This window comes from Mixophyes fleayi, chromosome 12 (genome assembly GCF_038048845.1).
Source record: "Mixophyes fleayi isolate aMixFle1 chromosome 12, aMixFle1.hap1, whole genome shotgun sequence".
NCBI lineage: Eukaryota > Metazoa > Chordata > Amphibia > Anura > Limnodynastidae > Mixophyes > Mixophyes fleayi.
In genome coordinates, this window is record NC_134413.1 from 83,265,073 (window position 1) to 83,288,900 (window position 23,828).

Here is a 23,828-nt window from a genome sequence, read left to right on the forward strand (position 1 = left end):
GATATGAAGATAGCGTGTGCACAGTGACACGGGTAATACACGTCAATTTTGTATTTCAAATTTTCTACATAATACTCGAAGAACTAAGATATTGTATGTTGCATAAAATGTCTGTTATACTTAAAACAGATGTAGAAAAAAACTCTCATTTGGTATTTTAAGTACAAAGTTTTGTTGTACCCATTTTGATTGTTTGATAAAAACAGTTGAAAAAACATTACATATATATATATATATATATATATATATATATATATATATATATATATGTATGTAAACTATTGTTTAAGTTACATTAAAATATCAACTACTTTTACAATATCTGGAGTATCACAGTACATTTGTTTCATATCCAATTGCTTTTCTCCTGTGTGAAGTTTTTGATGTTCAATAAGTTTTAATTTTTGTGTAAAACATTTCCCACACTCAGAACATGTAAACGGTTTCTCACCTGTGTGAGTTCTCTGATGTTTAACATACTCTGACTTTTGTATAAAACATTTCCCACACTCAGAACATGTAAACGGTTTCTCACCTGTGTGAGTGCTCTGATGTACAACAAGATTTGATTTACGTGTAAAACATTTCTCACACTCAGAACATGGAAACAAATTCTCACCTGTGTGAGTTCTCTGATGGTCAACAAAATTTGATTTACGTGTAAAACATTTCCCACACTCAGAACATGTAAACGGTTTCTCACCTGTGTGAATTCTCTGATGTGCAACAAGAATTGATTTCTGTGTAAAACATGTCCCGCACTCAGAACATGTAAACGGTTTCTCTCCTGTATGAATTCTCTGATGTTCAACAAGCTTTGATTTCTGTGCAAAACATTTCTTGCACTCAGAACATGTAAACGGTTTCTCACCTGTGTGAGTACTCTGATGTTCAACAAGATTTGATTTACGTGTAAAACATTTCCCACACTCAGAACATGTAAACGGTTTCTCACCTGTGTGAGTTCTCTGATGTTCAACAAGAATTGATTTCTGTGTAAAACATTTCCCACATTCAGAACATGAATATGGTTTCTCACCTGTGTGAGATCTCTGATGCCTAATAAGATATGATTTATGTGTAAACCATTTCCCACATTCAGAACATGTAAACGGTATCTCACTTGTGTGAGTTCTCTGATGTTCAACAAGATTTGATTTCTGTGTAAACCATTTCCCACACTCAGAACATGTAAACCGTTTTTCACCTGTGTGAGTTCTCTGATGTCTAATAAGTTTTGATTTGTATGTAAACCGTTTTTCACACTCAGAACATGTAAACGGTTTCTCACCTGTGTGAGTTCTCTGATGTTTAACAAGATGTGATTTCTGTGTAAAACATTTCCCACCCTCAGGACATATAAATACTTTATCATCTGTATGAGCTGTACTATATGTAACAATATCTAGGTTATCAGGAGAATATTCCTCATGATTAGAGGGATCAGATGATTGATCTTCTCTGTGAAGTATTGGATGTATATTTAGAGTAGTGGGGTTTCCTCCTAGAGAATCATGTGTGATGTTGTCATCTTCTTTTTCAAAATCTGTAGACAAAATCAAAGTTCCATCTGAGATATTCCTGTGTTTGCATCCATCTGCTGGAAATAAATGTATGGAAAAGAGGATTTTAACACACCATAAAATCTGACTCCATTGTGGGACACTGCGATACATTTGGGTATAGTAGGTGGAATAGGAGCAAGGGGACTTTAAATCTTAAACTAAAATACAGATCCTTCCCTACTACGCCCTGCCATAGGAGCCATCTTCAGTTTTATAACAAAGTCCGAAAGAGAGGGATGAAGCTGGCGTAAAAAAAACAACATACCTAAATCATAACCAACCAGCAGACAGAGCAAAGGGATGGTGCTCAGTGTCCCCCAATGGAGTCAGAAAAACAGATTTTAAGGTGAGTAAAAAGTTTCTCTTTCCTACCATTGGGGGACACTGTGATACATTGGGGATATACCTAAGCTGCCCCTAAGGGAGGGATTGCTCTGAAATCACTGAGTATGAGACTGTGCAGCCAAGATATACATTCTGGAATGTAAACCCTGGCAGTCCCCCAGAACACCAGAAAGGTGTGGACGACCGACGACGCAGTGACCTGGAACAACCAAGTCTGCCTAAGCAACTGCATGCGCCACCTAGGAAGCACCAACCGCCCCTGAAGGAAAAGACAATCCAACCGGCACCAGTCTAGCGCCCTAAGGGAAGCCAACCACCATGGAAGGTATCCAACCAGACTAGAGTGTGCATGTGATGGTCACCCACGTATGTGTACATCAAACTGAAGAAAGGAACCACCCCGTGATCACAACCTGTTCCAGCTCGAGGGAAGAAAACCCCTGGCCCTTGGAAACATGGTATCAGGAGTCCTGTTGCCAAGCCAATAGCAAAGCAGGCAGTTACAAGACAAGGATTAGCCGCAAGGCGGACCAATGACCAACCCCAGGATGCCAGAGAACCATGCCCGATGCAGCCAGACCGGTGCCCCGAAGGCAGCCATCAATAGGAGCGTCAGTAACATCCGTGGGAGCATGGGAAGCAATAGGAATATAATGCTCCAGCAAACTGTAACGGATCGTCATGCACCCGTATGCACCACCTTGGGGTTAATAAATTATGTGAGAAACCAAGAAGAACAGACACAAGCCCACAAAATATTTCTAGCAGACCCCGGCGCTGAACCTGCTGATCTACCACCTCTGTGTGAGAGATCACTGACCAGAGGGAACCTGATGGGGCTAAACCTGCCACTCATCCAACTCCCACAACTCCAGCACTGGGAGAACTGTGGCAGAGCTGACCTAGACCTGTACCTGGCATACCGTCATGGACCTCTATAACTGCGCTACAGCCATGTCGCTGTGAGCCCGGTCTGAATATAGCGACCCGCAAGCAAGCGTAGACCGAGAGGCCAAGGAATAACGATCTGCCTGTCCAGCTGATGGGTGGAACAGGAAGATATCCAGTATCCGGGTGATTTACTAGAGATATTTGCTGAACAGACCGGAATACTTTGTGCCAGAGAAACCCCCAGGAACCCAGGCCTTACCAACGTCATGTACCGGAGAAAAGACATGTCCGGGCTGGCCAGGATATGCACCGCTCTCATCATAACGAAAAAGTCGGGGCCCTCCAGGAAAAACAACAAAAAGGACACTGAGCCAAAGATCCATCCGAAGAACCTCAGTCGTTCTACTGGGATCCAGGAAGACTGGGGTAGCGAAACCTGCAGCCTTTCCCCAGAAAGCCCGTCGGAAAGGAAGAGGACGACTTCAGGTGATACAACGTTCTCCCCACTGGCACATAATTTACGCCTCGAGAGTGAAAGAGGTGTGATGATGGCGAGGGGTTTGGCAAAGGCTTATGGAGTGGGAACAAGCTGAAACGAGGGCAAACCTGACACTCACTGCGTCCATCGTGAACTGCAACGGACATAGACACGAAAACCCCTTCAATATGGGAACATGAAGGAAAACAACATCCACATCCAGGGAGGTAAGGAACACCTCATCTCGTCAGGTCACTGTACACTGAATGTACCGACCTTAGCTATTGGAAGCAACTTTCATGCACCTGAAAACACGAACGGACTGAGACCTGGGCCAAGTCGGTGTTCCATCGCTGACAGGCATACGGAGCTCTCGTCCTCTGAAGATACAGTAAAGAACACTATAGCTCTTAGGAAACAGTAAAACTTCGGAGAACCCTTAGAACTTGCATCAGCTGGCCAAGAACGTAACCGAAGGAATGCCTTGCCGCCAAAATATAGTAACAAAACCAGGGGAAAGAAAGACAGCATCCAAGATGCCTGTGTTTAATCTATTCAAAAGGGTATGAACCATTAGAAAAACACAGCACTAGGCCCAACCTCGTGTGAGCGGTGGCCAATTGTGCTGTCCAGTCTGAAGAGCCGTACTCATCACAGAGACCCGAACGGACTTAACAAACGGCCTTGTCACGTGCCGCTATAAGGATTTTTTTTTTTAACCTGGTACCAGCATTGACCTGGAGCAACGCTGCTCCCAGGCATTGTGATGGAGCTAGCGAGGTGACAACAGGAGAAGTTATCCTGGGAGGAGCTTGTCCTTATTTGTATTTACTGAAGATAAGGAGAGAAGAAATTAAAGTTTACCAAGTAACTGGAACAGACAGACAGCCTAGGCTGAGGAGACAGTTTGAACAATACATCTGGAAACTTTGACTCATAAAGAGGAAGTTAGAGGAATTAGACTCTCAGGCCCCAGCCATACACACTGTGTATCACAGAGGAATCTCCTTCCCCACAAGTATTCTTCTCCCCAGACTGGTGAATCAACTCCCCATCCTCCATGGAGGGAAAGCAGAAACAAGTCCTATATGAATCCAGGAATACCGTAACTGGCATTCCAAGAAGAGACATTCCATGAGGAAGCATCCCTAGCCAGACCCATAGCTAACTTACTTCTAGTCGGGAAGCCACACTAGTAGTTATCACTATCTGTGAAGCAGGAATGTGTGTTGATTGTTTTCAAGAAATAAAAGGTCCACCTACCCCATGTCAGAGATTGCACCCAAATGAGATCGGCCCTGGATGTCGTCAGCGACTCAGCGCAAGACGGTTTCTTCACAGCCCCTGACGGACTCGCAGAAAGCGGTCATGGTGGAACCCCTTCTCGCATCCTACACAAGGACATCCTGTGTCAAACTGCCCCAAAGATAACGAGAAATACACCTGGCACTCGTAGAAAGCTGCACAGATCTACCAGCGGCCCTACGTAGGCTTGGAAGTCCCTCTGTCAGTCATGTTGCAGGTATCCTAAACTTAGAAGGGAAAACACCAGAACACCGTGAAAGGAGAAGAAATGCAAGTCCCCAACATTATACTAGGCTAAAGAGTGCCAATATTTCAATGTAATCCTGATGAAGTATGCTAAGACAGACAATCTGGTGACTATGTATAGAGTAACCCTAACCCTGAAGGAGATCTGTTCTGGTGGCCGTCCCCACATTTAACAGACTCCTCTGGTAATGCTCGTCATTAGGGAATCTGCAGCCTTCCGCCGGAGCTCCGTGGGCAGTGACAATGAAGAGCTGGCGGGCTGCAGAGGAGAGGGCAGCCTAACAGGCTACTCTCCCTTGATCAGGGACCCAGGTTGAAAGTGGCCGACAGGCATTTCACCCCTGGGGAGGCGTCCCTGACAGAATGGGAAAAATTATAAACATAAAATGAAAATATATAATACAGGACAGGAGCCCTTAGACATAAACCCAACTCCTGAGGCACTTTACTAAAACTGAAGATGGCTCCCATGGGAGGGGCATAGTAGGGGAGGAGCTGTTCTTCATTTTTAGATTTAGCTCCTTTTCCACCTATTATACCCCAATGTATTGCAGTGTCCCCTAATGGTACGAAAGAGAAACAGACATTTTATTTTACATTCAGTAACATATTATAATTACCAACATTTTCATACTATGAGTAAATTGAACTATCCAGCTCTTTAATTTCAAATTGCAAACTTCAACAATTCATTATAATTAGCGATGGTACTAATAATACAGGTGGTATAATGTAATACAGGCGTGGGGTCCGGGTATTGGTGCTTTAAAACCCAGCATTTTCAGTCTGTCATTTCATACTAGGTATTGAGGCCATTCGGACTGAACACTGGACGGCGATTTGAAGCTCCGTTAAAACTACATGTCTGACATATGGTAAGTAGTCATTTCAGTACTGTAGGGATTATAGGCAGCGTTATTCCCCTGTCGTTTAAAACATTGTCGGAGTTGACAGTGCCGTTTCAACGTACCCCACCCATAATTATAATACTGCATTACCAAGCACAATGCACCCATGTTACACCATGTTTAACTGTCTTTAACATACAACTATTGCTGTGTTTACTGAACTTGCATAAAACAGTCAGTTTTTTGGGTTGTTTTTTTGTGCCTAACAGTTCCTAAGTATACACATTGCCCAGCCAGCATTCTACAACAGGAAGACTAATTAGCCAGTAATATTGTCCACATGAAGTGTATATTGTGATGGGGTGTATGTGATCTTAGAGGGAGGAGAATAATCTCATATTCTGCATTAGTATTACAGTGATAATATACAGCTGAGGATCAAATATTCATGGTAATGTCACATGTGGTAGAGAGATGGTTATGGATAATGTCACAGGAGGTAGTGTACAGGAGGCTCATGGGTAATTTCATGGAGTCAGACTGATGTCCAATGAGATAAACCAGACAGTGTGAGGAGGAGACTGGTCAGATATCTGGGCTGGTAGCACACAGTGATATGATGTGAGGAGGAGACTGGTCAGATCTCTGGGCTGGTAGCACACAGTGATATGATGTGAGGAGGAGACTGGTCAGATATCTGGGCTGGTAGCACACAATGATATGATGTGAGGAGGAGACTGGTCAGATCTCTGGGCTGGTAGCACACAGTGATATGATGTGAGGAGGAGACTGGTCAGATATCTGGGCTGGTAGCACACAATGATATGATGTGAGGAGGAGACTGGTCAGATCTCTGGGCTGGTAGCACACAATGATATGATATGAGGAGGAGACTGGTCAGATCTCTGGGCTGGTAGCTCACAGTGATATGATGTGAGGAGGAGACTGGTCAGATCTCTGGGCTGGTAGCACACAAGGATATGATGTGAGGAGGAGACTGGTCAGATCTCTGGGCTGGTAGCACACAGTGATATGATGTGAGGAGGAGACTGGTCAGATCTCTGGGCTGGTAGCACACAAGGATATGATGTGAGGAGGAGACTGGTCAGATCTCTGGGCTGGTAGCACACAGTGATATGATGTGAGGAGGAGACTGGTCAGATCTCTGGGCTGGTAGCACACAGTGATATGATGTGAGTAGGAGACTGGTCAGATCTCTGGGCTGGTAGCACACAATGATATGATGTGAGGAGGAGACTGGTCAGATCCCTGGACTGGTAGCACACAGTGATATGATGTGAGGAGGAGACTGGTCAGATCTCTGGGCTGGTAGCACACAGTGATATGATGTGAGGAGGAGACTGGTCAGATCTCTGGGCTGGTAGCACACAGTGATATGATGTGAGGAGGAGACTGGTCAGATCTCTGGGCTGGTAGCACACAAGGATATGATGTGAGGAGGAGACTGGTCAGATCTCTGGGCTGGTAGCACACAGTGATATGATGTGAGGAGGAGACTGGTAAGATCTCTGGGCTGGTAGCACACAAGGATATGATGTGAGGAGGAGACTGGTCAGATCTCTGGGCTGGTAGCACACAGTGATATGATGTGAGTAGGAGACTGGTCAGATCTCTGGGCTGGTAGCACACAATGATATGATGTGAGGAGGAGACTGGTCAGATCCCTGGACTGGTAGCACACAGTGATATGATGTGAGGAGGAGACTGGTCAGATCTCTGGGCTGGTAGCACACAGTGATATGATGTGAGGAGGAGACTGGTCAGATCTCTGGGCTGGTAGCACACAGTGATATGATGTGAGGAGGAGACTGGTCAGATCTCTGGGCTGGTAGCACACAATGATATGATGTGAGGAGGAGACTAGTCAGATCTCTGGGTTGGTAGCACACAATGATATGATGTGAGGAGGAGACTAGTCAGATCTCTGGGCTGGTAGCACACAATGATATGATGTGAAGAGGAGACTGGTCAGATCTCTGGGCTGGTAGCACACAATGATATGATGTGAGGAGGAGAACAGGAGTCTAATAGGGGCTGATGGCTCCTGACTCTCCTACTGGACAGATACATTTTCCTCATTAGTTTGTACTGACAGAGGAGGGTGTAGAATAAATGATAGTTTTAGTGACTGAATAAGCAGAATATGTGACTCTTCTCTGTAATAAGTGTTTATTACTCACCTGTGCTGATATCTGTAGGGATTTCCTCCTCCTTACACTGCTGATCACACCTCACATACGTCTCTTCCTCTCCCTCTGTAATTTCTACTTTAATATCAGTCAGGACGCCATCCTAAATAGCCCGCAAAACAATAACAAGATCATATTTGATAGTATTTGATTTAATAATTTAAGGTGAAACAGAAGAATATCAGTGTATAATCATTTGGGGATTTTGTGGGACCCTATAATCTACCTGATACTCCTGTGGGATACTGGGATTTTCCTGTGTACAATCTTGTGAATAATGAGGATGGAGATATCTCTCTGGGGTATTTCTGTTACTGAATCCATCTGTAAGAAACACACAGTAACTGATTACATTGCTTATATGTGATTATCAGATGATGTGTATCCATTTGGCCCTTAAAACTGCTCCACTTTACAATAACTAAAAGTCTCCTCTTACCCAGTGATGTGAGGATCCGGTGATTCTCCATCTTCACATCCTCGTACAGATCCTTGGGCCCTTCTAAATTCTCCCACTCATCCTGACACTTTATAGGAACCTGACAACACAATGACACAGTCATCATCCAGACACATCCCCTGGTGTTACTGTATAATGTTCCATTCCCAGCAGTCACCTCTCCAGTCACCAGCTGAATGATCTTGTTGGTCAGTTCCAGGATCTTCTGGTCATTGTTTCCCTCACGTATCAGTGAGTGAGGTTCAGGCACCGTGATGGGGCTTTGGGTCCTGCTCAATCCTCCTGACACACAGGGGCGGCTCCTGGGTGTCACACACTCACCAGATCTCTTTATCACTACTGTGTAATCCTGTGTATGGAGAGAGATATCAAGGTAAATGAAGATCCACATATTTTTAAGTTTTCTTAGGGGTTTATTATGTAAAATATACAATATTGTTCTAAAAGTCTATATGTAACTGTTTACTAAATACAGGAAAGTGGAGTGTATATAACATTTACACCTCCTGCAGCTCCGGATACCTTCAGTCGTCCCACCTATCTGAGTCCTCTATCTACAGCCGGCCCCCGCGGATCTATCATCTGCTTTAAACAAATTAGTGCGAACAATAAGATGAGTTTGAAGTGGGGGCTTGTAGTAGACAGAGGACTCAGATGGCTGACATATGGAAGATAGTAGGAGAGGCAAGTGCTGTATACACACTAATAGACAGTGCATATAGGAAACAGCTACAGGTAGGGCAGGGGATGTCTTTATAAAATACGCATTTATTTTCTATTTTGCACATTAGTCCTGGGGGTAAATGTATGAAAGAGCGATTTCTGCAAGTTGCCGGAAATCGTCGACTTTGCAGGGAAAATTTAAACTGGCGATGCCTTGTAAAGGTAAGTTTGCTTTTACAAGGCATTGCCACTTTAAATTTTCCCTGCAAATTCACAGATTTCCGGCAACTTGCAGAAATCGCTCTTTCATACATTTACCCACTGGAAAGTGGAAATCATTACCTATATGTAAAACTTAGTAACATCTAAAAATACAGCAAAAGCTGTAAAGCCTAAAGTCTCATGAATGTATTAGTTGTAGAAAAACAACATACTGTGGCCAATGCAATATATCCCAGCATCTGGGAATGATACTTTTATCTGAGACCATCTACATGCTGCTAATATACAGCTGTTCAGGTGACAACAGTCATGTCCCTGTTTTATTTATAGCAGTAAGAATGATGTCACTGTGACATTCCCAGAATCCCTCACCTCTCCAGTCATGTCCCTGTTTTATTTATAGCAGTAAGAATGATGTCACTGTGACATTCCCAGAATCCCTCACCTCTCCAGTCATGTCCCTGTTTTATTTATAGCAGAAAGAATGATGTCACTGTGACATTCCCAGAATCCCTCATCTCTCCAGTCATGTCCCTGTTTTATTTATAGCAGTAAGAATGATGTCACTGTGACATTCCCAGAATCCCTCACTTCTCCAGTCATGTCCCTGTTTTATTTATAGCAGTAAGAATTGTGTCACTGTGACATTCCCAGAATCCCTCACCTCTCCAGTCAGCAGGCAGATGATCTCCAGGGTGAGATTTAATATCCTCTCACTCCTGTCCTTGTCCATCCTCAGGGAATCAGTGATTTCCACAGATCGGGTTTCACCTTCAGTTGACTTCTAGTAACAGATTCTCTGGTTCCTCACAGCTCAACTGTCTAGGAATAAATAGAATAATCATTATAAACATCACAGAGCAGACATGTCACATATTAAAGGAATAAACACAATTGCAGCACTTTCCCAGACATCTAAGCCTTGGGTAGACACTGAAAGGGCCCTGGCTCAAGCTTTTCCCTTCCTGCCCTACTTTGGATTCCCAAACTCGTCCGCCCCCCCAGCTGTATATAGACCAGCATACATCTAAGATGCCATGCAGGTGTGGGGTAGGGTTATTGGATTGCATGCGGATTTTACACTTCCATCTCATAACCTCTCCCTCCAAGCGGCCTTCAAACTTATCCCGGGTCTGAATCTTGCCAATTAAAACAGAGGGATCACATCTCTGTCTGATTTGTTTGCCCAGAGTCTCTTTCTCCCTTTTTCTCTGCTCCAAGACCGCTATAGCCTCCCCCTGTCTGAGAGATATAGATATTTGCAAGTCAGGCATTGGGTGTTTTCCCATTTGGCTGCTATACATATTTGAAGGAAGCGCAACCTTTTCCCCTTTCTATTTCTAATTGGGTGTTAACGGTCTCTAAAGCTTCTCATTCTCTCTCCTTGCCCCCAGCTCCAATTTGAGATAGACTGACAAAAGGTGCCAATAAAGGTGGAATAACGTTCTGGTACCAGTATCTCCACTCCTTGATTCCCTCCTCTAAAGCCCCAGCCCGGCTTCGCTGGGAAGCTGAGGTGGGGTTGTCCCTTACTCAGCAACAGTGGGAAAATATCTATTCAACCTCAAAGAAAAACAAAAGAACCACTAGATGTAAATTAGAGAGCCATATGCCTAGGTGAGAATCTTGAAGACCCAGGTAAAACCTAAATTCTCTTTATGTAGGTATATAGAAATATGAACTTGGAAGGAAATGCCTTCATATTTCATATATTGGGAAACCTGTGTGCCACTCCATACTGGGGAGCAGAAATCACACCAGGGTTGTGAATGACAGGTACTGGTGGTATCCGGGAACAGCTATAATCACGTTTGTGGAAAAGGTAAGTCACATTGTCATAATTTCCTCATGTTTGGTATTTAAATGTGTGGGAGATTATGACTGGTTTATTGAAGGGGGAGTTATGTCTCTGGGATATATCTGTGAGGTATTACCAAAGGTCAAAACTTTTGCAATATTTGTGAGCAAACCATAGTGACACCCAGGGGACATCCTGCCCCCCTATTAGCATTAAGACTCCCCCTGTGAAGACTGTTTCATTTCATTTGGCTTAAAAAACCTGTGTTGGGAAGGGGCAAATTGTCAGTTTCTTGGGGATCAATCTAATTGAAGGACTGTCCATCTTTTTTTGCCTACCCCCAGGCATACAGATTATTATACGTAAGTGATGCTCTGTACTTTCATCCCATTTGTTTTTACAACTGTTTGCAATTTTTTATTTGTATGTCAAATCTTTATCTAATTGTTTTTTTATTATCTGTAAGCATTGTAGCTTTTGTATATTAAATCTAACAATTTAATAGTTCTGTCCTTATTTATCAAAAACAAATCCATTGCCTGTGTAGAAGAGATAAGATTGCTTGACCATGCTAAAACCTTTCATTGCTGAGGTGTGAATTGCGAATACATATGTATACCAAGCCTAGTGTGTGCCTGCATGTACATTTGTGTCATAGAGCCTTGAGGGGTTAAGGCTTAACCCTTTGATTGCTGGTGCCTTGTTAACTTTGTGTAACAAGGAGTGGTCACTGCGTGCCAGTGTGGGACAGGATATTGGAGTCCTATTGCCCATATTCAATAGGTGGGGGCAAGACCTAAGGTGGGTGTGGTTGTGTGAGCGCTGTTTGGGGCGATTCAGCAAATCTGTAGCCTCAGGAAAAGAAGTGAGTGTGAGATTTGGGGTGGAATCCGGTGTGTTCCCTTACAGTAAACAATTCCAAGTCACGAGTGTGCAGAGGGCGGTTTGTGACTGGTAAAGGCAGTTAGGATAGGTTTTCCTGACAAAATAGAGGTGATATACTGTCTGACTGTTGAAATATATGATAAGATATTAAATCAGGGAGTAGCCAGAGGGGCTTATCTTTGACAGGTATACTATCAGCCAGGTGATTGTCACGAATCTTGCTTCACTTATTCTGACTCCACGACCGCCAAAAGAACATAACATTAGATGGGTTGGGTACGAAATTGTGATGGAAGAAATACCGGCACTTATCCTGCCGACATGAACATTGCTGACGGGCTAAATGCTGGTATTTCACGTTCCCCAACACTGATAAAATACGGCATTTTAACTGTCGGCAATCACAATGTTGGTATTTTATTAGGGACGAAGAGTCCACTTGTCCTAGGGGCAGATTTCTCTGCAATCTGTCTTTATAATAAATCCTTCATATTTATACGTGGGGATGTAGGATACTGTCTGCGCTGTGAGGATGAATCAGTGGAGCTGTGATTGTTTTCCACAGAGCAGCAACCAAAGTGGTATCGGCCCTATGTGGAAAGCAAATGGGATAACATGGTGCAACCTGGTGGGATCTATAGGCGGTGGGGTGTTGTATGTGTTATACTTATTTACCATTTAGAGTGACAAAGTTGTTGGGAGATGTTCCTTTCGTTTGGTTCTTTGTCTTCCTGTTCTTTGTTCGGTGGAGGTGTTCCTTCAGAGTGAAGTGGATGGTCGGTGATACATTCCTCTTGTTGGGTATTGGTGCACTTGTTCTGTGGATAATTCCTGAAGTACTTTGTCCCGTTGAAGAAACAGATGTGAGAAGAGTCACAGAATGTGGGTGGTGTTTTGGATCTCCCCCCAAACAAATGGAAGTGGTGATGTTCAAGTTCTTTCTCTATGTTACAAGAGCAGTTGAGGCTCAGGGAGATGTGTTGAGCAAATATGGTGGATAATGGGAGCTATCTAACCAGTGGGAAAACCAAAAAATGGTGATGGTACCAGTAATAGGGCCCAATCTGGTATGTGTGGCTAGGTAGTGTGGGGGGCGGGGGGAGTTAGCTAAAGTACAGGACACATGGGGTGAGCCTGTTGTCTGTGGGGTGAGTTCCATCGCTGTGTAACCTGCGCAGGGAATCTGCCGCTGGGTGTCTGCGTTTAGCAGAGCTCCTGAAGTAATGGGGAGGGCAGGAGCTGGGTGACACAATGCTGCTGGTTGTGGACTTCATCAGGGATACAGTGGAAGCGACTGTGTAGTAGAAATGGTGCCATGTAAATAGCCTATGGGAGTGGGAGACAGAGTGGGCTGGCATTTGGACACTCTGCTTAAAGAGTAATGAAGGAGGGAGAAGTTGCGGGAGGGGATCCTGATGATGTAGATGTCCGTGTATGGAGCAGTGAAGTATCTAAGGGACTCCATCGGTGTCTAGGATAAGGACAGCTGGGACGCTGTAGGTGTGAGCAGAGGACTCGTACCTGCTCAATTCTGATAGCGTGTAGGAAAGACTGTCAGTCATAACCTGCACACAGTGTAATAATGTGTATTAGGGTATATGAGGTGTGATAGCCCTGTAGGAGAATATAACACGAGGAGTAGGAGCGGCTGCTTAAATTGCTAGGATTAGGGCGACAGTTCTGGACCTACTGGGTCACAACATAGAGATCATACTATCCAAGTGATCATCATCATTATTTATAAGACGTCACAGACTGTGTAGCGCCGGACAATCATCTTATGGATATGACAAACATGACTACAAGAAGTATTATGACTGATACAGATAACAGTGACATGGATACAATTAAGTATAATAACGTTTCCATGGATGGTCTCGAACTAGTATTAGTGGAGGATTGACATTAAGAGACGACAACAAGGTCGTACAAGGGAGACGGACATGAGGATGAGAGACCCTTCCTGTGAGAGCTGGAGGGAGACTGAGGACTTAAGGTTGTGAGATACATATGTTATATAATAAACAGTATAATAGTGTCTGTTTGTTTGAATGTAGGAGGGACTCCTGGTGTTGCTACTACAGATGTTCACTGACCCCGTGTTTTGGTTTTGGATCTATATTTTTATTAAACATTTCTAAAATATGCTAAAATCACATAATTTGGCTATTTTTGCCTCCTACATTATTAACCTCAATAACAATAATTTCCAGTAAATTATGACCACCTCACAGGTCACAATATTATTTTCATCCAGTTTCGGCCAAAGACTGCAGCGAGCTGGCTGGTTACCAATCGACAGAGCAACGGCACCAACACACAGCAGTTCATAACACATCTAGGAAACATTGCCACACAGCAGTGGCAGAAAAGAAAAGTGGTATAAGATGGAATTGTCCTCCGGTCCTCCCACCCACCCTTATTTTGGATTTACATAATATGATTGATGGGGCAGCAGAATAGACAAGGTTATAAAGTTGACAATATAATGACATCAACAGTATTATTAGGACAACAATTGAAATGTAGTCCACATTTATTAGGTTGACAATTCAAATGTAGACAGTATTATCCCTAACTCTCACCCTGTCCCTATCTCTAGACCTGTCCCTAACCCTCTCCGTCCCTTTCCCTAGACCTGTCCTTAACCATATCCCTAGGCCTATAATAATACTGTCCATAGTGTACCTAATCATACTGTCCACCATGTGAGTTGGCGACCTAAAAATACTGTTGACACCTGAATTGTCGACTGTTGCACAAGCTGATAGACCAAGGCCACAATGTAAAACAGTGCAAAGATGATTTGACCTTGGGACCACCCACCCATATGTTAAAAGGTTTAACAAACTCCTACAGGAGGGGTAGCAGGATCTGCCTTCACCTTTTCTAAAGTATTGTATGTGCATGCTGCTTTGTATTGGCAACTGCTGCCTCCAGGACTAAATTGGACTGTACATTGTATGTATTATCTGGCAGTACCTCTGATTCACCAGAGACGCTGCTATTGTGCCTTTCTCCTTCTCACTACTAAGGGTTTACCTGTTGCACTAATTATATCCTGCACCTGGTGGCTCCCTATTTATACCTTCCTCTATTACCTGTGCTGGTTATTGTTGTTTGGTTGCTGTTCCTTATTGTTGTGTTCTCCTGCTTCTTTTGTGCTCTGGGACTTTTACATGCTGCTGCTGACATCTCTGCACAGGATTTCTCTCCACTCTGCCATTCTGCCTGATTCTGCTGTATTCCTTTGCTACCAGTTTTCAGCGTTACTCAGAAATCCCTCTTTAGCATCTACTATGCTCGGTACCATTTCCTGAATTCTCTCATTTAAACCTATTTAATAAACCTCTTATGCTTCATCATATTCCTGGCTCCATAGCTGTGATTTCCATTAAAGTGTGACACACTGCTGTCAATGAACTCTACAGTTGGAAGTCATACACCAGTGGAAGCAGATCTTGTCAGTGACAAGGCCATTGGGATCTAGCTGAGAAAGGGGAGCTAGATGATGCTGCGATGCTTGTTGTTGCTTTTGGTAGAATGGCATGTTGGCAATTTTATGTTTTTCTACAGTAAACTTTTCCTTTATTATAGGTTTGTTCTTTTCCTTTACCAATGTAAAACTGTGTTTTTTGGATTTCAGTTTCTTTGACTTAAGCATAGGCTTTAGTATATGAAGCCCTGATGGCCGGGAGGCTGCACATAAACATGGGGTAACTCTATGGGGGTAATTCCCGCTGTCTGATATATTATTATAGGGAGATATTTCCTCCGCCTTGCACAGGGCCCGGATCAGAGTTGCCAACTCTAAAATGAAAAACAAGTCCAAACCAAACTTAAAAAGCCCAACTTAAAGGGGACAGCGGTATTATTGTAGTGAAAACCAAGTTTACTGTTTATTATTAAATAAATATAAAGATTTCTACAATACATAATAACATGTAAACTTAATAGAGAAAACTTATTAGTAAATAATTATAATAAATCCAGATAGAGTAGAGCAACACTGTCTCTAACACATTTGCCTCTAGCTACACGTGGCAAATTGACTATTACGCAGTGGCAAACACAGAGTTCGAACACATGAGACTATTCTATTGGACAATCAGAGAAGAAAAAAAAAAATCCTTGGCAAAGCACTGCAGAACTATACAGGCCTGCAGCATGTCTGTAGTTATGGGCTGGAACAGACGCATTTCTGAGCACACCAGCAGCGACCCTGCCCCCAAAAAGGAGCATATGTTTATCATTATCCAAGTATCCTGTCAGCATCATTTCGTTGGATAATGCTGCATTAGAGGATCTCGTGATACGGTCCGTTCTGGAGACACAATGAACCAGTCACACTTTCCAAAAAAAAATTTGGTTTCATCGACGCTGCATTTCCATCAATGGATTTAGAAAGTACAAGAACATTACAAAGCATAAAGTCTTCAGGGCTCTGACATGACAGGGGATGTATGGTATAATGTGCAAGTCTAGTTTAAACCAGATAAGACTAAACAAAAGAGCAGGAGTAAGATTTTTCCCTAACAGGTTACTACAACTCCCAAGTTTGTAATAACCCCTCTCCTGACGTGGAGCTTCAGCCACAGATATCAATGCTTGGTAGTTAGATACAAGAATGTCAGGCACTTGCTTCGGTGCCATGGCCGGCCAGGCAGAGACAAGGATTTGTATTATTTCAGCAGAAGAGGATAGTGATCTGCAGGTACTTAGTGTACTAGTGTGTCCAATCTCCTTTACCCCTCTGAGGCTCTCTGCGAGCCATCATCTGGGCGCAGCACAGTTGGATTCATCATCATCGCTATTTATTTATATGGCGCCACTGATTCCGCAGCGCTGTACAGAGAACTCATTCACATCAGTCCCTGCTCCATTGGAGCTTACAGTCTAAATTCTCTAACACACAGACAGAGAGAGAGAGAGAGAGAGAGAAAGAGACTAGGGTCAATTTTGATAGCAGCCAATTAACCTACCAGTATGTTTGTGGAGTGTGGGAGGAAACCGGAGCACCCGGAGGAAACCCACACAAACACGGGGAGAACATACAAACTGCACAAAGATAATGCCATGGTCGGGAATTGAACTCATGACCCCAGCGCTGTGAGGCAGAAGTGCTAACCACTGAGCCACCGTGCTGCCCATAAGATTCAGGTTCAAGTGGCCACAAAGCCAATGTGCTCTGAAGAACCTTGTAACTACCAGAACATTTCATGGCCCAATGGACAGGGGCCATGAGGTGGCTGTTCTTGAAGAGCCCAGGTCTCAACAGTAATATTGAATTATTGGGGCACCAAGAGCCCTGGGTGGACAACTCTCAATTTCAATACAAAATGTACCATAGAGTGAGTGCACCACTCCATAGAGTGACCTTGGGGCTCCCTGCACCCCTTTATCTCTGATAACCCCAGATAACTAAATCCCACTAATCCTCTGTAATAAATGTATGTCTTCATTTAGATGATGTGTAACTGCCCACATATACCCCCCATGCAGTATAATCAGTGTCCTCCATACTCACCAGACCCGGATGTAGATCTATATATCTATATATAGTAGGTAATGTCTGAGAGCCTGTGGCCACGCCCCCCGTGCAGCGTCACTGGGTCTGTATCGGTCACACCCACACTGTGTCTGGGGACTACAGGACCCCCCCTCACCCACTTTCTCTACTGGGTGACGGGGAATGGGCACAGCGGGAGAGAGATGAGGGGGGAATCTGTTCTTTTAATCAATAAATGTTATCACGAGTAAAATAAACACTTACTATTGCTGTATTGTCCTCAGTGCAGGACAGCGGCGGCCATTTTCCCTTAGTCTACCTGACAATATAGAACAGTGACGCTGCGGAGGGGGCGTGGCCACCTGCTCCCTCAGGCGCCATCTTAGAACCTGGAGAGCTGCCATCAGCCCTCTATATACAACAACTACATCCGGCAGCAGCTACTAAGTGCTCCCCCCAGTGTCTGCAGTGAGGGGGGTTACTCAGAGACAGGTAATAACTGGGCCCTGTGCTGTGAGCAGGTGAGGGCAGTGTGCAAATAACACTTCATGTGTCAGCTCTGTGTTATATTCTGCCATGGGACAGTGTAAGTAGGTTAGTGAGCCTAGAGAAACATTGGATGGATGTTAGTGAAGATTAAACATTGACTATGGGTGAGCTAGTAAATGAGCACTGTGTATGTATATCATTGATTAATCATAAGGAGGTCTATTTTGGATCTTATGATCACCTTTTAACTCTTTATCGCCGCTTATCTTTGTTTTGCCGCTATTTATTAGATATTTATTTTAATTAGGAGTGCAGTGCACCTATGTATATCATTATACATGTGCTAATCCTTTCATAGTGGTATGTGTTTTTTATGGACTTCTGAGACAGTTTGTCATGTTTGAGTTTTGCAACTGTCTAGAGACAGGTAATCTTATGGTAACCCATTTAATGCTCAGTGACCAAAATGTCTGTTGAGCCTGAAAGACAAGAGGAGGTAATTAGACTTGCTGGTAGAGTCCCTATGCAAGTGATCACAGATGAATGTGACTTTTTCTAGTTCAATTGCTCAGAGCTAGATTATAGAACTGTTATATCCTGATGGTAAACATTCAATAGAAAACCTCAGACACAGTGGTGCCGCTAGCAGCAATGTAAGAATGTGTTACACCCCTCTGGGCTGATTTATGTGCAGACTGCACGAAGCACCTGGATTGGTTAGAGGGACAGGAGGCTGGATTACCTCCTGCCCAGCTAGTGTCCCAAAACTGTATTTAAAGAGCCCTGTGTTACATTGAAATGTATCATACCATCTGTAACTTCTGGAAAGATCGCTAGTACCACAAACTGGAGTGTAACTGTCCTTATCAGGACTATTTGAGCTAATAAAACATCACTGCTTCAAGATCCTGTTTTGACACCTACTTACCTGTGGCAATTCCTGTGACCTACAGATTAGACCAATCTAATTCGTTATTTGACTCTTCTGAGGTTGGGACTCAGCATCCAGTACCACCACTCTGCCTGCTATCTTGCAAATTATTATGCATAAAGCCATAACTTTGCCTTACTCTCAATACATCCTTGTTATTTCTCCTTGAAGATGCAATGTGTTGTCTTCTGTCTAGAGTAACATAAATTACTCTTCACTGATTTAATTGATACCATTTTTATATTCATTCTTCTGCTTATGTTGAGTGATACCATTTATATTTGGTTCCTGTTTTGTTGTTGTTCATGCGTAGTAAAACAGTATGACTGTACCTTTCAACTATCCTGATTCCATCTGCACAGTCCCGAATTTGGGAGACTGTCCTGTTCAGCCAGGAACTTGAGGATCAGTTGGAAGGTATTTGCCACTGTTCACTTTTCTTAAATGGTGCACGAACCAGGGTGGCTGGTAGATAATGTAAGGAAAGAGGAGAGGGACATGGAGGTGGTTGGAGGGAGGCGTTACCCATACACTCTATACTGCTGACCACACCCACTGTGGTGCTGATAACAATAGGCCCTTCACAATTCTCAGGTCCACGCCAACGTGGCCCTTAATCTTTCCTGTGTCCGGGCCCTGTACAAGGCAGAGGTAATATCTCCGTATAATAATATATCAGACAGCAGGAATTACCCCCATAGAGTTCCCCCATGTTTATGTGCAGCCTCCCGGCCATCAGGGCTTCATACATGCGGCTGAGCTCTCACATCAGCTGCTACATAATCCTCATTGTGCTGCAGTCAGCAGAAGGCTGTTAGTAATAGCAGAGCTGGTTATTATAATGGCAGAGCTGTGAGAGACTTAATACCCAGCCCAGCTACACCCCATACACCACAGAGGGGCTCACACACCATGACTAGCCCCCATCCCCCTCCTTCTACCCCCATTACCCCACATCCCCCTACTATCACCTCCTACCCAACCACCTCTCACCAAGTGCCAGTAACACATAGCTTGTCTAGTGCTGGAGACTAGCCCCACCCCACCCCACCCGCGCTACATAGAAAACCAAGTTAACTACTGTCTGTTTTTGTTTTGCACATAATTTGCACCCCTTGCATTGTAACATGCTTTTGTCCAGGAGACTACTTACTCATTTTTTTACTTAAATTTCCTTAATGAATCGGGCCCAATGTGAATTAACACACTTTGTTTTGGTACCTTGTTGTTGGCGTTCTGACATGTCTGTCATGGGGAGGGGGGTTGTGACTGCAACTCCCCTTCTCCAGTGAACTCGAATCCCTACTTAAGCTGTAAAGTCATCCTGCTTCCGCTCCTGCAGTTAAGTTCCTTGAATGAGACTTGTTCCCTGAGGAAGTCGCCCAGCAGTGTTGAAACATTGTGAGACTTGTGTTGGATGGGGCAGATTACTAGTTCAACCACAGAGCTGTTCTAAAAAGCAGTCTTCTCAGACACCCCACCCACTGGAGGTCCTAAATTATTACTTATTTTATAACACACTACAAGGTCCGTCATCAGAACATATCGGGCAGCAGGGTCCAGCACCCACAACAGATGTGCCTCCAGACTGGCTGATCTGCTGCTGTTTCCACCTCTACATCATACTTGCCGACTTTCTGAAGATGGCGTCCGGTAGCTGTCTGGGGGAGGTGAGTGTTTTGGGGGTGGGGCTATGCAAATTGTGCCATTATGGCCAAATGCCGCGATTCCCTGAGAATCGCACCATTTTGGCTCTAATTATGGGGAAATACGTATCTTATGCAAAGAAAACTCTCTTACATCCAACTCTACATGAGACCCTCAGTGTTTAACATTTTAATATCTTACATGTCTGCTCTGTGACGTTTATAATGATTATTATATTTATTCCTAGACAGTTGAGCTGTGAGGAACCAGAGAATCTGTTACTAGAAGTCAACTGAAGGTGAAACCCGATCTGTGTAAATCACTGATTCCCTGAGGATGGACAAGGACAGGAGTGAGAGGATATTAAATCTCACCCTGGAGATCATCTACCTGCTGACTGGAGAGGTGAGGGATTCTGGGAATGTCACAGTGACATCATTCTTACTGCTATAAATAAAACAGGGACATGACTGGAGAGGTGAGAGGGATTCTGGGAATGTCACAGTGACATCATTCTTACTGCTATAAATAAAACAGGGACATGACTGGAGAGGTGAGGGATTCTGGGAATGTCACAGTGACATCATTCTTACTGCTATAAATAAAACAGGAACATGACTGGAGAGGTGAGGGATTCTGGGAATGTCATAATGACATCATTCTTGCTGCTATAAATATAACAGGGACATGACTGGAGAGGTGAGGGATTCTGGGAATGTCACAGTGACATCATTCTTACTGCTATAAATAAAACAGGGACATGACTGGAGAGGTGAGGGATTCTGGGAATGTCACAGTGACCTCATTCTTACTGCTATAAATAATACAGGGACATGACTGGGGAGGTGAGGGATTCTGGGAATGTCACAGTGACATCATTCTTACTGCTATAAATAAAACAGGGACATGACTGGAGAGGTGAGGGATTCTGGGAATGTCACAGTGACATCATTCTTACTGCTATAAATAAAACAGGGACATGACTGGAGAGGTGAGGGATTCTGGGAATGTCACAGTGACATCATTCTTACTGCTATAAATAAAACAGGGACATGACTGGAGAGGTGAGAGGGATTCTGGGAATGTCACAGTGACATCATTCTTACTGCTATAAATAAAACAGAGACATGACTGGAGAGGTGAGGGATTCTGGGAATGTCACAGTGACATCATTCTTACTGCTATAAATAAAACAGGGACATGACTGGAGAGGTGAGGGATTCTGGGAATGTCACAGTGACATCATTCTTACTGCTATAAATAAAACAGGGACATGACTGGAGAGGTGAGAGGGATTCTGGGAATGTCACAGTGACATCATTCTTACTGCTATAAATAAAACAGAGACATGACTGGAGAGGTGAGGGATTCTGGGAATGTCACAGTGACATCATTCTTACTGCTATAAATAAAACAGGGACATGACTGGAGAGGTGAGGGATTCTGGGAATGTCAGTGACATCATTCTTACTGCTATAAATAAAACAGGGACATGACTGGAGATGTGAGGGATTCTGGGAATGTCACAGTGACCTCATTCTTACTGCTATAAATAAAACAGGGACATGACTGGAGATGTGAGGGATTCTGGGAAAGAGGCTCTATGACCGTGGTTACAGAGACCCACATGACTCCAGCCTTGGAGAAATACTAGGACACTTTCCAAATCTACTTTGTATATCGAGAGTGTGCATTAGGATGTGGCCTGCAATATAATTTGTGCCCATTTGCTTCTGTGAGATCCCCTATAGCAACAATTATATAAAATGTTATATAGCATCTGGCTTATTTTGTGTTTGTGGCTACAGCAATATCGCCTTACAGTCTGAGATAGAAGGATCAGTCCCACAATCTTTAGATGTTGGAATATATTGTATTGGCCACAGTATGTTGTTTTTTCCTATCACTAACTGGGACTTATAGCTTTTGTGGAATTTTTAGATGTAACAAAGTGCTGCTATCGTGTCTTGCCTTTTCTCTCACTAGCGGGGGTTAACCTGCTGCAACTGCTAATTATAAGAACATGTTCTCTCCTTATATTTATGCCTGCCCCCCTCAGTCCCCCTTTGCTGGTCATTGATGTTTCTGTTCTCAATTGTTACTCCTGTTACTGCTCCTGTTTCCTGGGACTGCTGCTAGCCGACATCCTGGTTTCTTTCCACTCGGCCTGTTCACCTGCAGAAGCCGTATTCTTTGTTGTTACCTGCTTTCAGTCTCGCCCAGAGATCTATTGTTCATTGTCTGCAATATTCGGTTTGCACCGTTTTCTGCACTATCTGGATCATATTTGCTTAATAAATGATATTTGTTTTCACCAGGCTCCATAGCTGTCATTTCCAGCTCTCAGCATAGTAGTGTGACAATGAGACAGTTATATGTAGGATAGGGACTGTATTATTAAAATAGAACATTATTGTTTATTTTACACAATTAATCCCTAAAAATATTTCAAATATGTGGATATTCATTTACCTTGATATCTCTCTCCATACACAGGATTAGACAGTAGTGATAAAGAGATCTGGTGAGTGTGTGACACCCAGGAGCCGCCCCTGTGTGTCAGGAGGATTGAGTAGGACCCAGAGCCCCATCACGGTGCCTGAACCTCAATCACTGATACGTGAAGGAAACAATGACCAGAAGATCCTGGAACTGACCAACAAGATCACTCAGCTGGTGACTGGAGAGGTGACTGCTGGGAATGGGACATTATACAGTAACATTAGGGGATGTGTCTGGATGATGACTGTGTCATTGTGTTATCAGGTTCCTATAAAGTGTGAGGAGGAGTGGGAGAATTTAGAAGGACCCAAGGGTCTGTATGAGGATGTGAGGATGGAGAATCACCGGATCCTCACATCACTGGGTAAGAGGAGACTTTAATTTATTGTAAAGTGGAGCAGTTTTGAGAGCCACCTAGATACACATCATCTGATAATCACATGTAAACAATGTAATCAGTCACTGTGTGTTCCCTACAGATGGATCCAGTAACAGAAATACCCCAGAGAGATATCTCCGTCCTCTTTATTCACAGGATTGTACAGAGGAAAATCCCAGTATCCCACAGGAGTATCAGGTAGATGACATTTTAGGGTCTCGCAAAATCCCCAAATGTCTTTTCATTATATGATCTGTGCAAAGCTGTGTGGATCATATACACTGATATGTTTCTGTTTCATATCAATTTATTAATTCAGATATTATTAATTATGATATTTTTATTGTTTTTTGGGCTATTTAGGATGATGTCCTGACTGATATTAAAGTAGAAATTTTAGAGGGAGAGGAAGAGACGTATGTGAGGGGTGATCAGCAGTGTAAGGAGGAGGAAAT

General features: G+C 43.5%; 1 protein-coding gene and 2 long non-coding RNA genes across 4 annotated transcripts; 1 reads left to right on the plus strand and 2 right to left on the minus strand.

Moving 5' to 3' along the window:
* Positions 1–284: 284 nt before the first annotated feature.
* LOC142108405 (uncharacterized) lies at positions 285–8,451 on the minus strand. The gene is made up of 4 exons (XM_075192027.1): positions 8,328–8,451; positions 8,115–8,212; positions 7,880–7,991; positions 285–1,600 (listed from the first exon to the last, which is right to left on the minus strand). Exons 1-4 carry the CDS (start codon positions 8,449–8,451, stop codon positions 291–293), a joined length of 1,644 nt encoding a protein of 547 aa, XP_075048128.1. The 3' UTR covers positions 285–290.
* Positions 8,452–8,511: 60 nt separating this feature from the next.
* Positions 8,512–12,811, minus strand: LOC142108608 (uncharacterized). The gene is made up of 3 exons (XR_012680181.1): positions 12,592–12,811; positions 9,898–10,055; positions 8,512–8,697 (listed from the first exon to the last, which is right to left on the minus strand). It is a non-coding gene; the product is annotated as an uncharacterized LOC142108608 (long non-coding RNA).
* Positions 12,812–17,828: 5,017 nt separating this feature from the next.
* On the plus strand, positions 17,829–23,234 carry LOC142108606 (uncharacterized). Of its 2 annotated transcripts, none has more exons than XR_012680179.1 (4): positions 17,829–17,917; positions 20,373–20,515; positions 20,740–20,897; positions 22,989–23,230. It is a non-coding gene; the product is annotated as an uncharacterized LOC142108606 (long non-coding RNA). The 2 variants fall into 2 exon arrangements; XR_012680180.1 differs by having other exon boundaries at positions 17,867–17,946; positions 22,989–23,234.
* The last annotated feature ends 594 nt before the right edge of the window (positions 23,235–23,828 follow it).